The 19,010-nt window shown below is 42.7% G+C and overlaps 1 protein-coding gene across 2 annotated transcripts in view; it reads right to left on the reverse strand.

Moving 5' to 3' along the window:
• Positions 1-19,010, reverse strand: part of PELI1 (pellino E3 ubiquitin protein ligase 1) — a 107,856-nt gene that overhangs the window by 32,886 nt on the left and 55,960 nt on the right. For both annotated transcript variants that reach the window (XM_040351228.1, XM_040351229.1), the window contains exon 2: positions 3,723-3,863. In XM_040351228.1, coding sequence (XP_040207162.1) covers positions 3,723-3,793 — 71 coding nt within the window. In that variant the 5' untranslated portion in view covers positions 3,794-3,863. The remainder of the gene's footprint in view (positions 1-3,722; positions 3,864-19,010) is intronic.

Consider the following 19,010-nt stretch of genomic DNA (forward strand, 5'->3'; position numbering starts at 1 on the left):
GGTAAAAAAAAGTTCTGGAAAACAAGTCCTGCTTAAATGTAGTTAAGGAGGGACTCCTATGAAAACAGAACCACTCGCCACCCCCCTCTCGTTTTTGGATATTTTCTTCCGTCCCATTACGACACACATCACTTCCACTTGTGTCCTCTTCCACCCTTCCCCCCCAATCGCCTTCTGGGACCTGTGCGTGTCCCAGAAGAAGATGGGGACCATGCTTCACGCATGCATAGTAGGAAGCCGCAATTTTTATACTGGCCTGTGATTACTGCTTTTAAAGCACAGGGAAAGAACAGGTTTAGGTAGGAGGTTACAGTATATTATCAAATTTGCCCAGGTTAAATGAAAAGAAAATGTGGTTTAACGTTATCCCTTTTGGGTGTAAAGCCTCCGAAAAACTGATTTTCCACAAGATCCTGGAATTAGTTCACCACCACAGACTTACGTCATGGTGCACAACACCACAGTCTTGCAGCTTAGGATGGATTCTGAAATTATCAAATATGCGAGCAACTATGCAGGGCTGCCAACAGTAAGGTTAATGTAGACAAAAATAACATTAGTACCTAGTTTTGCAGCAAAGGCTAAATTCACCAATATGTGGACAGAACAAAGCAGCCAAGAGGAAGGCCAATTTAATATAACATTTGTGTAATGTTTACAAGGGTCAGGATTATTGATTAAAAATAAGGAACCTGTTCTTTTCCCTGCAATAAAAATCTATTTTAGAAGTGGCTGGTTTCAGGGAAAGCGACTCTTTTTTTGGTCGCACATAATTCACCACAAGACCACACAAAACAGAGACCCACTCTGTACATTCTAAATGCAGAACTGGTTTGGGGTCCTCTGGGGAGAACGTCGATGTGATCAACTGCACAGATAAAGTACTGAAGGTACACTTGTCCTTCAAAGAACACTTCTTTCTTAACCACTTACCCCCCGGACCATATTGCTGCCCAAAGACCAGAGTACTTTTTGCGATTCGGGACTGCGTCGCTTTAACAGACAATTGCGCGGTCGTGCGACGTGGCTCCCAAACAAAATTGGCGTCCTTTTTTTCCCACAAATAGAGCTTTCTTTTGGTGGTATTTGATCACCTCTGCGTTTTTTTTTTTTTTGCGCTATAAACAAAAATAGAACGACAATTTTGAAAAAAATGAATATTTTTTACTTTTTGCTGTAATAAATATCCCCCAAAAATATATAAAAAAACATTTTTTTTCCTCAGTTTAGGCCGATACGTATTCTTCTACATATTTTTCGTAAAAAAAATCGCAATAAGCGTTTATTGATTGGTTTGCGCAAAAGTTATAGCGTTTACAAAATAGGGGGTATTTTTATGGCATTTTTATTAATATTTTTTTTACTAGTAATGGCGGCGATCGGCGATTTTTTTTTCGGTATTGCGACATTATGGCGGACACTTCGGACATTTTTGACACATTTTTGGGACCATTGGCATTTTTATAGCGATCAGTGCTATAAAAATGCATTAGATTACTATAAAAATGCCACTGGCAGTGAAGGGGTTAACACTAGGGGGCGGGGAAGGGGTTAAGTATGCCTGGGTGTGTTCTTACTGTGGGGGGGGGGGGTGGCCTCACTTGGGGAAACACTGATTTTCTGTTCATACATTGTATGAACAGAAAATCAGCATTTCCCCTGCTGACAGGAACGAGAGCTGTGTGTTTACACACACAGCTCCCGTTCCCCGCTCTGTACCGAGCGATCGCGTGTGCCCGGCGGCGATCGCGCCCGCCGGGCACACGCACGGGAGTCGGGGGCGAGCGGGGGGCGCGCGCGCGCGCCCCTAGTGGCGGCTAAAGGGTAGGACGTCCATTTACGTGGTCTCGCCTAGGAGAGCCACCTTGTGGACGTAAAATGACGGTGCGGCGACGGCAAGTAGTTAAAAAGGATCTGTGTTAACTTGAGGAGTGGAAGGGTATCTGGGATAATGCGGATAAAAACATCTTTATGTACCCTTTATATAGCGAACCAATATTGCATTTTGTTTCACCGGTACCTTACCCCTAAAACACTTCATGCTATCAATCCTACTTGGTCATCTACATGTTGGAAATGTGGATCAGTGGGAAAAATAATTCTTTGATCCCCTGCAGATTTTGTAAGTTTTCCCACTCACAAAATCATTAAGGGTCTATAATTTTTATCATAGGTGTATTTTAAAATGATATACAGAATATCAACCAAAAATCCAGAAAAAAACACATAAAAAAAATGCTATAAATTAAGTTGCAGTTCAGTGAGTAAAATAAGCATCTGATCCACAAGCAAAACATGACTTAGTACTTGGTGAAAAGCATGGAGGTGGAAACATTCTTTGGGGCTGCATCTCTTCAAAAAAGGTACAGACCGACTTTGCCACATTGAGGGGGACCAATGGATGAGGCCATGTATTGTAAAATCTTGGGCGAGAACCTTCTTCCCTCAGCCAGAACACTGAAGATGCGTCATGGATGGGTTTTCCAGCATGACAATGACCCAAAACATGCTGCCAAGGCGACAAAAAGGAGTGGCTCAAGAAGAAGCACATTAAAGCCATGGAGTGGCGTAGCCAGTCTCCAGTCCTTAATCCTATAGAAAATTTATGGAGGGAGCTGAAACTGAGTTGTCAAGCGACAGCCAAGAAACCTTAAGGACTTAGAGAAGATCTGTAAATAAGAGTGGACCAAAATCCCTCCTGAGATGTGTGCAAACCTGATAACCAACTACAAGAAACGCCTTACCTCTGTGCTTGCCAACAAGGGTTTCTTCAAGTACTAAGTCATGTTTTGCTTGGGGATCAAATACTTGACTCACTGAACTGTAATTTAACTAATAGTATTTGTATCATGTGTTTTTTCTGGATTTTTGGATGATATTCTGTCTCTATCAGAAATACAAAATACACCTATGATAAAAATGATCAACCCTCCATTTCTTTTTAAGTGGGCAAACTTACAAAATCTGCAGGGGATCAAATTATTATTTTCCCCACTGTATATACTGGCAATGCCCAAAATCCCACTCATTTTGGGAGACCACTAGATCTTTACTGCAGTTGCGCTTTGATTTTTCGATCCCACAGGCCCTAGCACATTTTTTACTGGGGCTTCCTTCACAAAACACGGCCAAAACTGCTTTCAGACTGATTAACCATGTTTTAATGGCAGCCAGGTGTCTAATTTCTTTGAAATGGATAAAATCATTGCCCCGATCTGGCATCTTTTGGAACCACAATCATATCTTTAAAAAAATTACATTAGGGTGCTTTACCCATATAGGGTTTTATAAGGGTGCCCCGGTGGGGTGAAGCAAGTCATCTCTTGTTGCCGCATGTATGTGTGTGTACCGGGCAGTTTAGGTTATAATGTGCTAGCATGCATCAAACACCTTTAGTGAAGCGAAAATAAAGTCTGCAAAAAAATTTTGCTTGGCTCCAATAGTCTGATGCCCACAAGGTCCCATGCCGGTACCCTCTACTTGGCTTCTTCTGGGTGCCGATCTTCACTAATTTTAACTGACCTGCACAGGATGAATGAACTCCCCAGTCATCCCCACACACAAACATTGTGCTGGAATTTATACAGAGTTGTACAGTGGCAAGAGCTACTTGGAACTAAACATCAACATCTGCAATAAAGGCCATCCTTGTATGAAACAAAGCAAAGGAACAAAGATCACGCAAGGCTCATGATTGGGAAGGGGAAGAACACAATACTCACCCCAGTACAATGAGCTCCCCATATTTCACAGGTGCCTTGGCGGGATGGTTTTCTTGATCGGGAGAAAACATGAGCGTGGCTGTTTCTTATACCCCAATCAGTCTTATCAAGAGTTTTGGTGCACTTTTTTCATTATTTTGCCTAGAAGAGAAAGAATAAAGACATCATGAGATCAGGAATTATACCAATCCGATCGAATGATGGGGTACATATAAAAATACCAAACTACCAATAAAATTTGTAAATTTCTATAATAATGTTTAACCCTTTCATGACAGAATATTTTTGCCTTCAAAGTTTTCACTGTTAGCAGACGTCTGGTTACAGCAAGTGTACAGTACATGTTCATGAACATACTTCCATGTGGAAATAGAAAAACACGTTCAGTCTGTGTGCCATAAAACGACCCCTTGCTCAACCCAATCCAATAGCCAGGTGTAACATCAGAATGAGAGTTGTGTTATTAAGGGCTCTCATAGAGGGAGGTAACAAGCTTTCGTCAATCAGACACCAATTATAACACAGACAACTGTGCATGCACCACTTTGCTCAACAGCTGAGTAACCCGCTGGTTAAAACATACAAAAATAATAAAAAAGGGAAGAAAGGAAGATTCATGTATGGGCTACTTTAGACAGATCCATTGCTTGTGGACCCTATTTAAAAGTGGTTATTAAATAATTTCTAAGTACATAGGCCAATCTTGAAATGAGTGGCAAAATCTTACTTTGAAGTGAAGAACAAAGTACCAATTCATAGATGATTTGAAGAACTGGCCGAGATTCAAACCATATATATTTGGAGATTAAGTGTAAAAGTTTGCCGCTATTCCACGAGCGGGCGCAACTTTGAAGCATGACATGTTGCTTATCAATTTACTCAGGGTAACATTATCTTTCACAATATAAAAAAAAAAAAATTGGGCTTTACCGTCTTATTTGATTCAAAAAAGTGATTTTTTTTCCCATAAAAAAAAAAGTATTGAACGACCACCGTTTTATTCTCTAGGAGATTATATATTATATATTATATATATATATATATATATATATATATATATATATATATATATATATATATATATATATATATATATATATATATATATATATATATATATATATATATATATATATATATATATATATATATATATATATATATATATATATATATATAATGTTTGGGGGCACCAAGTAATTTTCTAGCAAAAAAACAAACAAAAAAACAAACGGCTTTTAACTTGTAGACACCAAATCTCAGAAAGAGGCTCGGTCCTTAAGTGGTTAAATCGTCACCTATGGAAAATTTTAAGCATCGTAGTTTGTCGCCATTCTATGGGCGGACAGAGTTTTAAAGCATGACATATTAGGTATCCATTTACTTGGCGAAACATCTTTTATATTTTCCCCAAATAATAGGTGTGTTCGTGCGCAATAAAAAAAATTGCGTAAGTAATAGCAGATTTTTACATGTGTCAGAATTGGCCCAGGTGCAAAGTGGTTAAAGCGGAGTTCCACCCAAAAGGTGGAAATTCCACTTTAAGGACGCCCAACTCCCTGACATGCCACATTTGGCATGTCATTTTTTGGGGGACGAGTGGGGACTTAATTTTGACAGGTACCCAGCTCCCTCTTCCACCGCCTAGGCGACTTCCCCTCTCACCTCCCTTCAATCTTCTGGGACACGTCACAGGTCTCAGAAGATTGCTCGCCCATTCAGGACAGCGCAGCTCACGCATTGCGCAACTGGCTGTAAACCCGCAAGCAAAAACCCGCAAAACCGGGTGCCCACAGTAGTGATTCCTGTGTGCCGGTAAGACGGGGGAGAGAACCGAGGCTTCGGGTAGCCGCGTCGCTGGACCGCGAGACAGGCGAGTGTGTGTTTACTATAAAGTCAGCAGCTACACTTTTTGTAGCTGCTGACTTATAATAAACTAGTGGAACTCCGCTTTAGAATGTATAAAAAGTGGTGGATAGAAAACAGCAGTTTTTCACAGCCAGATCTCTTATAGAATAGGAAATGGACAACTGGAATCTGCAAAATGAGCTTTCCTTTTCTAGGCCCCTTACACAAGACTCCATCAGTCTTCTAAATGTAAAATGTATTGTCACGATTTAATATCTTATTTCATTTGTCTGATACATGAGCAGGATAAAAATGGATCCCAAATGAGGCTCAGTCCGGGGAAGTTGCTTCATATTGCAAAGGAATATGAATTATAAATGCGAGTATGAAAATTACATTTTGGAAAGTGTCAGATCCAAGATTAGCATCAGACACACTGTACATGAAGAGCTGTGCTAGAGATTATGTACTGGTAGTTCAACTTACAAAGTCTGTGTAACCTCACTTTTTAAAAGGGGTAGTAACACTACACCATGACAGAATTTCTACTAACACCTAACTGTTCTCCTCCAGCCAGTGGCGGCCCGTCCATAGGGACGCACGTGCGCCGCCCCCCCTCCCACAGTCACAAAAAAATAAAATAAAAAAAAAATAAAAAAAACGGGCCCTTTAAGAACTTTTATTCGGCTAAAATGTCATTTTGACATTTTAGCCGCAGTTCTGGCGGCCGTCTATAGAGGGCGCTGCAGCGCCACCCCCTCTTGCAAATAACACACATTCGTGCATAAATGCACAAATGTATGTTATTGTTGGTTGCCAGCGCTGCCTGGTCTATTCAGATAACCGGATGCGGGACGCCGGTTACCCGAATAGCGGCAGCTGGTTGGCTGAGGGGAACTGCCTATCAAAGCCAGCGGCTCTGATAGGCTTTTCTCCGGCTCTCAGCTGTCTATACTCTGAGCGCAGGCAATCTGCGCTCATTGTATAAGACAAACGGCCGTTTCAGCCAATCAGGTTCCCGGATTCTGGTTATCAGGAACCTGATTGGCTGAAGCTTCACCACAGCGGCAGAAGACATCGAGGGAGCACATGGAATCCTCAGGTAAGTGCTTTTTACAGGGAAAGGGGCACAGTGACATCATGGGGCACAGTGGTGACAAAGGGCACAGAGGTGACAATTGGCACAGTGGCATCATGGGGCACAGTGGTGACAATTGGCACAGTGGCATCATGGGGCACAGTGGTGAGTGACAATGGGCACAGTGGCATCATGGGGCACAGTGGCATCATGGGGCACAGTGGCATCATGGGGCAAAGTGGTGACAATTAAAGGGCACAGTGGTGACAATTGGCACAGTGGCAACAGTTGAGGGGCACAGTGACTGCGTTTGATGGTATGGCACAGTGGTGACAATTGATGGCACAGTGGCTGCGTTTGATGGCATGGCACAGTGGTGACAATTGATGGCACAGTTGCTGTGTTGCATGGCACAGTGGTGACAATTGATGGCACAGTGGCTGCGTTTGATGGCATGGCACAGTGGTGACAATTGATGGCACAGTGGTTGCGTTTGATGGCATGGCACAGTGGTGACAATTGATGGCACAGTGGCTGCGTTTGATGGCATGGCACAGTGGTGACAATTGATGGCACAGTGGCTGCGTTTGATGGCATGGCACAGTGGTGACAATTGATGGCACAGTTGCTGTTTGATGGCATGGCACAGTGGTGACAATTGATGGCACAGTGGCTGCGTTTGATGGCATGGCACAGTGGTGACAATTGATGGCACAGTGGCTGCATTTGGTGGCATGGCACAGTGGCTGTGTTTGATGGCACAGTGGCTGCATGTGATGGGCACAGTGAGGCTCCAATCTTTTTTTTTTTTCGTTTGCGCCCCCCCAAAAATTTTGAGCACCAGCCGCCACTGCCTCCAGCATCACAGTGCGTCAGTGGAAGATGACAATATACACACAAGGATGGAGCAATGATGATGTCAAGCCAGTTTGTAATCAAATAATGAAATATGGCCTTCCAAGAGCATTTTTATCAACAGTAACATTACAGCTAACAAAGCAGCACAAAGGATAAATGGTAGGGTAGGGAATGATGGCCTTGTATGGATTCACATCAGACATTACACATCAGCCAGAATGAACTGGGCCATACTCTAAATCTCATCAATATTGCGGGGCATTCGATTTCAGGGCACCGCAGGCACTAAGGGCTCACATCCAAATTGGCCCATGGAGTAGTTTGGGAGCACACTATCAAACCTCAGTGCAATACCCGAGAAGCCTCCGTCCCCAACACAGGGGTGCCAAACCATTGGCCCGGGGGCACGTGGCCCACGTAGCCCTATGATGTGGCCCTCAACCTCCTGCTCTGGGATGGAATAGAATAGAAGGCCGTTATTAAAGGTCAGTTTATTACTAAAATCACATTGTATATATGGGCATCTCTCTTCTGCAGTGGTTACTGGGCTGCTTTCAAACTAATCCGCAGAGCATAGACTTCTGTTATTACCTGAGAGTTTGGTGAGCTTTCTGAAAGTGCACCAAAACTTGCAAAGTGCAGAAAAGCCAAAGGGTACACTGCATTGCACCCGCGGCACGGGCAAACCGCAGCGCATCAGTGTGAAAGCAGCCATGGGCCCCTTTCACACGGTCAGTCCAACCAAATTGGACCCTCCATTCACCTCCAAGGAGTGGCAGGTGTAAACCGATTTGTGTCCTACCTCCAATCCCGTCCGGCTGTGTCCATGTCCAATCTGCATATGCAGAGCGGACATGGCCCTGCCATCCACCCCCTCCGCTGATTGTGACCAGCAACCCGTTACCAAGTTGCTTAAGTGACCATTCCGCTTCAAAAGGTTGTACACCCCTGACCTAACATATTACCTGCACCTATAAAATAAGTTTTGTTGGAAAAAACAGTTTCCTCTACACACTAAACCAGTGGTTTTCAAACTTTGCTCAGTAATATACCACCATCACTGCAGAGCCTGATGGACCCCAAAAATTCAAGTAATACATGGACAACTCATACATTCTATCTAAGCCTGCCATTCTCAACCAAGGTTTTGTAAAATCTTAGGGTTCCTCCAGAGATTGTTAGGGGTTCCTTGAACAGCGAGGGATTGAGCTCCTGCCTGATGGTACCCACATAGATCTGGCACCAACACCATTCAGCAAAACTACTGAAAATAAGTCAATGAAGCTTCTCCTCTTGTTTCTCTGGAAGTAACCACTGACACCAGTGATTATGTTCACATTTTCCCCCACTGTCCCCAAATATATGGAGGCCCCACATTAACCATCAATGTAAGCAGCATTCTTTCCACTGTCCTCCAATACATGGGGGCCGTAAAATCACCACTGCTGAATTTTTTACTTTACACTGGCCACCTGTGCAACAGGGAATTCTTACCACTGCCCACAAGTGCAAATAAGCAGTGTGGTTTGGCCAACATACCAAGAGCTGTAGATACCTTTTAGCAGGGTTCCCTGAGGCCTGAATATTACTTCAAGGGCTCATCCAAGATAAAAAGTTTGAGAAAAGTATATACTAGTTTGAGCGCTGCCTGGTTTCGTAAGAATCATGCAAATGTCAATATAAACACATTATTGAAAAATAAACCAATATACATTCAATGAAAATGACATAATAAATTAGTCCATATCCTTGTGTTTCTTCATTCATTCAAATTGTGACAAAAAAGGTGCAAAATTGTGCTCCCCTCCAGTGTTGCCAGTTTATGCAAGAGTCAATGCTAAAATTTAGGGTAACCCGACAGCAATAATTCTATCCCTAGACCTCCTCTGTAACTCAAAACATGCAACCTGTAGTTTTTTTTAAACGTCGCCTATGGAGATTTTAAAGGGTAAAAGTTTGTCGCCATTCCACGACCGGACGCAATTGTTGGGTATCAATTTACTCTGTCTAACATTATCTATCACAATATAAAAAAAATTTGGGATGACTTTACAGTTGTCTTATTTTTTAATTAAAAAAAGCGTATTTTTTTTCTTAAAAAAGTGCGCTTGTAAGACAGCTGTGCAAATACGGCGTAACAAAGTATTGCAACGATAGCCATTTTATTCTCTAGGGTGTTAGATTCAAAAATATATATAATGTTTGGGGGTTCAAATGTGAGGAAAGGAGATGGCAGTGAAAATTGTAATTTTTCACTCAGAATTGCTTTTTAACATGTAATGCCAACAGCCACCACCAGATGTCGCCAGCTCACAGAAGGGAGAGCTTGGGACTTCACAAGGCCACAAAGCCGGGGCCTCAATTGCCTGCCGCAATCGCGGGGCGGGGGTGCACGGAGACACTGGATTAGAGTGCCTCCGTGCGCCCCCACCGCGCAATCGCGGCAGGCCTGCGGTGGCCGGTAATTGAGGCCCCGGCTTCACGGCCTTGTAGGCCGCAAAGCCGGGGCCTCAATTACCGGCGGGCGCCAGGTCACAATTTCTTGTCGCAATTGCGACCTGGTGCCCGGATATTGTCGACCTCTGTTATAGAGACATATGAGATCAACATTATTGGCATATAATATGACCGTTTTGTGCAGTCAATGCGTGGTCTGAAGTATATGCATTAACACGTTTCACCCAACGATAAATGATGATCCTGGTTATGCTGGGGCTTGTGGCCCACCTTTGTGGTTATGTTCTATATCCCAAAGTAGTATGTCATACCGGTGTTATTTTAACTCATAGTATGAACATAGACAGGATAAGAGATCCATATAGCATAATTCAGTTTATTAAAAAAAAAAAAAAAAAATGTAGTTAGAATCCAAATACACTCACTTGTGTATAAAATAATGCAAGCAGAACAGCGGACCGGAAGTATCGCATTGGTGTGCATCTTACAGGCCAGACCTTATGTCACCAACAGCTGTCAGCTGACATGTTTTGCCCCTCCTCCAGGGCGTTCTCAAAGGCTAACATTTTAGTGATTTTACTCTGGTAGAGGTATAGATTGTTATGGCCGTCTTTGTAAAATGAAAAACGTCTGTAAACAAAAACGTGGCTAAACGTGAGTTACCGTGTTTAGCCGCGTTTAGAAGTGTTTGGTGCTTGAAATGCCTTTAAACTAATTTTTTTGCGTTAAAAAAAAAAGCCTTTAAAAACTCAACTTCCTAGAAACGACTGTAAAGGACTATGTGTACATGTACTGATAAGATGACATACAGGGCAGTTCAGGAGCAGTTGAAAACAAAAATGCCCAACTACTCCTAATCGTCCGTTTACCAGCAGCAGTGTACATGAGGCCTAACAGTGGAATTCTCAGGAAGAGGTTTACAAATCTCAAACTAAAAGCAGTTAACATACTGTATATGTAAATGTAAGGATATAACAAAGTGATACTGTCATCTACAGAAGGCACATTACGCCAAGCATCTCAAAGCTATATTTTGATATTCATCATTGTACATCTACAAGTAGCTATACATAAAATATAATACATGTGTAGCCGGGTGCTGCGCTGGCTGTGTGCGCCTGTGCTGATTTCCCCACAACCTCCCCTCTCACTTAAAAAGGCTGTCCTATGCGACAAACATGCCAAAGAAGCTCCTGCACCTGTTCGTTGCACATCAGCTAGCTGCGTTTGGGGTGCCATTAACAACTACGGGCACCAAAAGTGCGCTCTACATTTTCAGACGGTGGGCAAAAAAAAAATTAAAAAAGGGTTTTTGCATGTTTTTGGAACATGCAGGTGTTATTGGGGCTTACAGATGCAGCCATTTAAGTAATCCGGACAATGAACAAGCCCGCAGGAAGTGCCGTCTGAGCAGAGGGATGACTCATCAGTGTGCTGCAGTTCCTTTATTGCCCAATCAGCATGCTGGGTGCATGTTCTTGTCTAAGTTGTGCGGTTGCTGTGGAGGAGGTCAAGGCGCTAAGCAGGTTATTAGCAAGAGTGCCTTGTTCACGATTCTAGCAGCACAGAATTACAAAACCTTTGACAGATAAAACAGTTCACATTAAATGTTTAAACCATGTATTTAGCTGCTTGCCTGGAGTTCAGCATACATAAAAAAAAAAAAAAAAAAAAAATAAATATATGTGTCTTACAATGTGATTTTTAGATGAGGAAAAAAAATTCAAGGTATTCTAAATGTACTTAACGACCCAGGTTACTGAAGTGGAAATTTCCAGTTTGTCAGTTGCCCTGTCACTCAACCCTATTAACATTCAAGGGTTAATTAGAAAGTAAGGACAGCAGAAAATGAATCTGGCAAGGAAAGTTTGGGCTCAAATTTCTTCGGTGTTGTGTCAAACCAATGTTCAGAACATAGCAACAGTATCTAAGGGCAGCACGACACAGGAGATATAAACTTAGCTGGCTGCAATAAATCAAAGAGTCTGAGGCATAAAGAGCAATAGAGAGGTGGGAGTCGGTGCACTATCATTATATGCTCCTATGAACTATGATTCAGACCTGACTTGGCACCCTACTGCTTCATTACAAAAGACATGTTCGGAAAAGTGAACGGAGGATGTGATTTGGGATTCAATTACATACCTGTGATATTAATTCGCTAAGAGAATGAACACAATGCCATACAGAACATTACCAGCTATGACAATGTACAGCAATTATACTTTGTGGCCATTTTTTTTTTGGGTGCACTGGCTCGTTAATGTAAAAAAAAAAAAAAAATGGCCACAAAGTATCAGGTTACTACTCAAAATGTAAATTGTTAAAAAATAAGGAATAAAGCAACTCCGGCTGTGGATTTTTTTGTTGGCACCAGGGGACTTCCCGGAAAAAGAGTGCAAAACATCCAGTTAGTAGAAGAAAAATAATAATAAAAAAAAAAAAAAAAGAAGACCTTGTGTTTAACTTGACAGAGAATTCACAGACGCTCAAATAATCAATCTTTATAACCGTGAAATGCAGACTGGGTGGGAGCTCTCTAAGTGCATAACAAAACATTCCAGGACTGGTCAAAATGGTAGTTTCCACAGAACTCATTGGAGCTCCTTTATACTGGAGAGCAGCCTGCATTTTACAACCCATTTATAAAATGCAGGTTGTGGCGTGGAGCCTGCCGTGTGACACACAGCCAAAAAGGGATTTTAATTTCCTTTTTTAAATAACAGCATCTTTGCCCTGCTCCATTGTCACAAGTTTTGATGGACGTCAGCAGAAACCAATGGCACCCTGTCTTAAAACTCAAGGGGAGGACAGGGAGGCCACACTATAAGAATTGTGCTTATACAAAAAACACAAATCCTTAATGGGCAAGGTTTGTTCATCTACCTATCCTGTGTCATAATATACAGTACTTTCAATACTGAACTGAAGCCAAACTGCAAAACTCCAAACTCCAAAATGAAGCTGTTGAAAGAAATAAAATAAAATGATGACCAGGAGAATTGGCTACACCAGAACAATCTACACCTCGTAGGCTTGCCCAAAACAAAGGGGGAAGTGAACAACTCCAAGAAAAATAGACTGGAGTTTGGCAAGCCGTGTCTTCCAGTTTTATTATTCAGTGAGAACACCAGGTGCCAGGGCACCCAGCTTCACCAGGGCAGTCTTCTCTTCCAATGGTGACGAGGTTACTGAACTACAAGGACAGAGAAACAATATTAAGTCTAGAGAAAACAAAAGACCAGCGCCAGATTGTGAATGTTACGGTGTCATTGTACCCTGGCTTCTCTTCAAGCATCTAAAAGCTAGGGGCACCCTTTATGGCTGTTAAAGTGGTAGTAAAGTAATTTTTCATAAAGTGATACTAAAGTCTGTTATTTTGAAAGAAGAAAAAAAAAATGAAAAAAACATGTTATAAATAACAGGCCAGATCCTCCTCTTCTTGGGTCAGCCTGCAGCCTGCTATGGGGGAACCTGAGCCGAGCCGCAGCTCCATGTCCATTTAGACACAGAGCTACGGCCTGGCCCGCCCCATCTATCTCCCCTCATTGGCTCACTGACCGATTTACAGAAACAGGAGCCAATGGCGATTCGCCGCTGTATCAGCCAATGAGGAGGGAGCGTCCGGACCACCAAGTCTCTGTGCAACATTGCTGGATCGAGATGAGGCTCAGGTAAGTATTAGGGGGGCTGCTGCACATAGAAGTTTTTTATCTTAAGGCATTAAAGCGGAGGTTCACCCAAACAACATCTATATAAGACCAACTTCTTTATACTTCTAACATGTATAGTCCGCATTTTTTTTTTTTTTTAGACTGTACATACCTTATAATCTATATTTGCAATCCGGCTTCTGGGTACTTCTCCCAGCGGGAGTAGTCGTTTCTATGCCGAGGAGGAATCTCATCTGGGAGGTCGCCCAGATGATTGACGGCCTTTCAGAAAAAGATCCCCCTGGCGGATAAGGCTCCGCCCTCCATATTGCGTAGGCGCGTCACGAGTCACGGCGTTTCCGAAAGAACACAAACATGCAGATCTGCAAGTCAGCTCTATACGGCGCCTGCGCACCGACTAGGAGCCGTGTAGAGCTGACTGCGCAGCTCTGCATGTTCGGCTTCTTTCGGAAACGCCGCGACTACGCAATCCGGGGGGCGGGGCCTTATCCGCCGGGGGGAACTTTTTCTGAAAGGACGTCAATCATCTGGGCGACCTCCATGATGACATTCCTTCTCAGCATAGAAACACCTACTCCCGCGGGGAGAAGTACCCAGAAGCCGGATTGCAAATATAGATTATAAGGCATGTACAACTTAAAAAAAAAAAAAAAAAGCGGACTGTACATGTTAGAAGTATAAAGAAGTTGGTCTGATATAGATGTTATTTGGGTGAACCTCCGCTTTAAGATAAAAAACCTTCTGCATTTACAACCGCTTCAATTTATTACCAACAGGTAAGCCTATAATAAGGTTTACCTATAGGTACAGTAAATACCTCCTTAAACGTTCACAGTTTAGGAGATAGTTACTTTAGCAGTGACAGTGATGTCACCAAATACATCTTTAGATAAGGACAAGTGGAACAATCTTCAACAGGCCTGGTTTAAAGTCACTAACAAAACAATTGCACAGAGCAGGCAAGTATGACATGTTGGTTATTTGACACCTTCCCGTCCGGACTATAGCAAAATGATGGCTGGGCGGTGGTTTAGATATCCCCCGACTAGACAAAATGTGCTGATCGCGCTGCCTATGACCGATCCAAGTACCAGCTCGCTGCCGGTACCATGTGTAATACATTGCTATAGGCAAACATAATGTGTAAAAAAAAAAAAACCTGATCATTTCCCCAGGGCAGTACAATGTTACTATGGTAACATTAAACTGCTCTGGTTACATTGTGTTTAAAAATTTGTACCGTCACCAGTGTCCCTGATCACTGCCACACCAATTCTATGATGACACCTTACTGCACTGGTGACCTTATGTAAAAGAAAAGACAAAATGACAACAACTCAAAATGGTCCTCAGTAGTTTGTATGGCCCCTAAGTGCTTGTATGCACTTGGGGGCCATACAGGACATGCTCCTAATGAGACAACGGATGGTGTCCTGGGGTATTTCCTCCCAGATATGGACCAAAACATAATGTCCCAGAGGTGTTCTTTTGGATTTAGGTCAGGTGAGCGTGGGGGCCATTCAATGGTATCAATTTCTTCATCCTCCAGAAACTGGCTGCATGCTCTCGCCACATGAGGCCGGGCATTGTCGTGCACCAGGAGGAACCCAGGACCCACTGCACCAGCGTAGGGTCTGACAATGGGTCCAAGGATTTCATCCCGATACCTAATGGCAGTCAGGGTGCCATTGTGTAGCCTGTAGAGGTCTGTGCGTCCCTCCATGGATATGCCTCCCCAGACAATCACTGACCCACCACCAAACCGGTCATGCTGAATATTGTTACAGGCAGCATAAAGTTCTCCACGGCTTCTCCAGACCCTTTCACGTCTGTCACATATGCTCAGGGTGAACCTGCTCTCATCTGTGAAAAGCATGGGGCACCAGTGGCTGACCTGCCAATTCTGGTGTTCAATGGAAAATGCCAATTGAGCTCCACAGTGTCTGGCAGTGAGCACAGAGCAAACTAGAGGACATCGGGCCCTCTGGCCACCCCCATGAAGTCTGTTTCCGATTGTTTGGTCAGAGACATTCACACCAGTGGCCTGCTGGAGGTCATTTTGTAGGGCTCTGGCAGTGCTCAACCTGTTGCTCCTTGCACAAAGGAGCAGATACCGGTCCTGCTGGTGGGTTAAGGACCTTCTATGGCTCTGTCCAGCTTTCCTAGCATAACTGCCTGTCTCCTGGAATCTTCTCCATGCTCTTGAAACCTTCTGGCAATGACACGTATTGATGTGACATCCTGGAGGAGTTGGACTGCCTGTGCAACATTTATAGGGTCCAATTATCACCTCATGCTACACCGACCCTAGAAAAATGCAAAACTAGTGAAAAAAAGATGAGTAGGGAAAAAAATGTCAGACACCTCCACCTGAAAATCCATTCCTGTTTTGGAGGTCGTCTCATTGTTGCCCATCTAGTGCACCTGTTGTTCATTTCAATTAACAGCAAATCAGCTGAAACTGATTAACAACCCCCTCTGTATACACCCCTCCCCCAATGCTACTTAACTGACCAGATCAATATCCCAGGAGTTCTGATTCAAAAGTGTTTCTTAAATTTTTTTGAGCAGTGTATATAATATATATATCTAAATATATAATATATGCAAAGTGGTTGGAGGGACGCTTCAGAAATGGCAAAGGTGTTTAAAAAAAATAATTAAAAAAATAATAATATGTAAGCAGATAGACTGCATTTCCTCTTAAATAATAATCGCAAAATCCTAAATTGATCCATCCTCCTTCATGCAAGGAAAATCATTTTGCCAAACTGGAAAGCAACATCAACTTTACAGCTTAGGGTCAGTTCACACCAGACACAGTTCCGTACAGTTTCGTGTGCATTTTTTCTGCATTAAAAATGCATGCACAGTGTTTTCCATGTATTTCAGTGGCTCCAGTTCACACCATGCAGTCAGTTTCCATTCAGTTCCCGATGCAGAAACTGACCGGAAACTGAACTAGAGCCAACTAGAGTTGGAATACATGGAAAACACTGTGCATGCATTTTGTGCAGAAAAAAAAGCACACGGAACTGCGTTTGGTGTGAACTGGCCCTTACTCAACTAAAGAGATTCATTGACGATTATCTTCCAAAAATGTAAAAATCATTATAGTAGTTTGCGTCCCAAAAAAAAAAAAAAAAAGGGGAAAAGATTATGAACCATATGGATAAGCACCTGGCTCAGCCTCTTAGCAAGCCGTTGAGAGCCTAAGCCAGCCACTCCCTCCACAGCCCAGTGCTCCAGTGAGTGGGGGGCACAGAGCAGACTGTTGGCAGTCACCAGCTCTCAGACCACCGAGAAATGAGTGATCAGTGATGTTTGGATCACTAGAGCCAGGAGGGGGAAAAAAAGAAAAGAAAGGAAAAAAAAAAAAAAAAAAAAAAAAAAAAAAAAAAAAAAAAAAAAAAAAAAAAAGAAAAGAGAAAAGAAGAAAAAAAAGAAATCCAACAATCCTGGCAAGCAATGCTTTATGGCTATGTATTGCCTAGCTTTGAGGACACATTTTCCATATTTGTATAAAGTGCATGAAATTATATATGCTCCCATTTGTGGCAAATTATATTAATACTGTATATAAAAAGGTCTACAGTGGCCATGGCTGGCAGATACTCTCAAAGAAGCATCTGTAGACTACACATGAGCAGTCATTCAATGCTTTAATGAAGGGACTCAACTACCATCAGAATTCTGATCATGAAAGCACCGACGTCATCTTTGTACATTGTGACTAACATTTTATTGTGCTATAGCGAGTTTTCATGGGTAATAATTTACCACACAAAAACATTAATGCTGACCCTAAACCCACAACAGTAAAATCTGTCTGTATTTGCACAATAGAAAGCTCGTTATACTCACTGTGGAACTTAATGCGGATCCTCTCCCCGTCCGGTGTCACAGTTGGCACCTTTCAGGGGGGAGGGGGGAGCAGATACCGGTCAAATCCGGGCATAGATAGCCGAGCCACCCACGGCTATCTACACCACTTCGGGCACCTCCTCCGTCCCCCTACTGTCTTCTGGGAGACACACAAGTCCCAGAAGACAGCATGGACCAGTGGGATCGTGCAGCGTGAGTCACGCATGCGCAGTAGGGAACCAGGAAGTGAAGCCGCAAGGCTTCACTTTCCGATTCCCTTACCGAAGATGGCAGCACCTCCACCCGAGGGACAGATCGGCTTCGGATGCCGACATCACGGGCACGCTGGACAGGTAAGTTTCCTTATTTTAAAAGTCAGCAGCTGCAGTATTTGTAGCTCCTGAATAAAAAAAAAAAAAAAAAAAGTGTCACTCTGCTTTAAGGGGTTAGTGCTCTGCATTGTGAAAAAAGGCTCTTTGACACTATATAGACAGATCCTTTCCTACTGCACTATCTTGGCAAGGCCAAAAACATTTTATCTCCACTTTAGCAGAACTCCAGGGATGACCTAATCAATGACTGCTGATCCTTTATTACTCAAACAGTCTCTGCTTTCAGAATACAATGTCTCAGTGAGCAGGGTTTCTCCATTTACCTCACTTGTGTTGATGGAGGAATTCATCTTTCGATCAGCCCACTGATTAGATTAAAAAAACTAAAAATAATAATAATCGATGGCCTCTGCTGACAGTGTTTTTGAATATGGGAAGCAACTATGACATCCAAATATCCCTTTTACTCAGTGCACAAGAATGTCAATAAGAAAGGCAAGCCAGCTCAAAACATGTGAGAGAATTCAATAAAAGCACTTGTGACACTTTTATGGCATTATGGCCATATTGGAAAGTCCCACAAAGCAAATTCACAGAAGCCGCTTTTCTTGCCATTTCAGATGCAAGCAGAAAATCCAGCCAGTTCTGACGTGTGATACTTTTACATTCTCGCGGCTATGACGAATGTAATAGAAAATACTGCCATATTGGTAACGAAGAAAAGTTTAAGTAAATAGGACCTACTGCATGTGGGAGTAAACAATCTGTGATGCTGCAGATTCAAATTCATATACACTCCACTGACAGTTACCTGAATCTGCCGCAATGTGCCCCATTTGTTTCACAGACAGCCAACGGGTTTCTAATGAGCGTCCAAGAAAAGCTTTATGAAGTCCAGAGATGGTGCGTCCCGATGACAAGAATATATCACAAGCACCAACAAGCTCTGTTTATGAGGCCACAGAGTTTGTGTGTTAACCCAAAGAATATGATATACACAGGCAAAGGAATAACGCATTCCGGATTAATTACATCAATGAATAATTAACATGCAGATGTGCCAGCTTCTACGTAGCCCAAAACAATGCACTAGTTTATTCCAACTGCCATGCATAGCTAGGTCTCTAGATTAAAGCCAATAAATGGCACACACAAAAGCAGCATTTATCAGTCACAA

This window comes from Rana temporaria, chromosome 4, assembly GCF_905171775.1.
Source record: "Rana temporaria chromosome 4, aRanTem1.1, whole genome shotgun sequence".
Taxonomy (NCBI): Eukaryota; Metazoa; Chordata; class Amphibia; order Anura; family Ranidae; genus Rana; species Rana temporaria.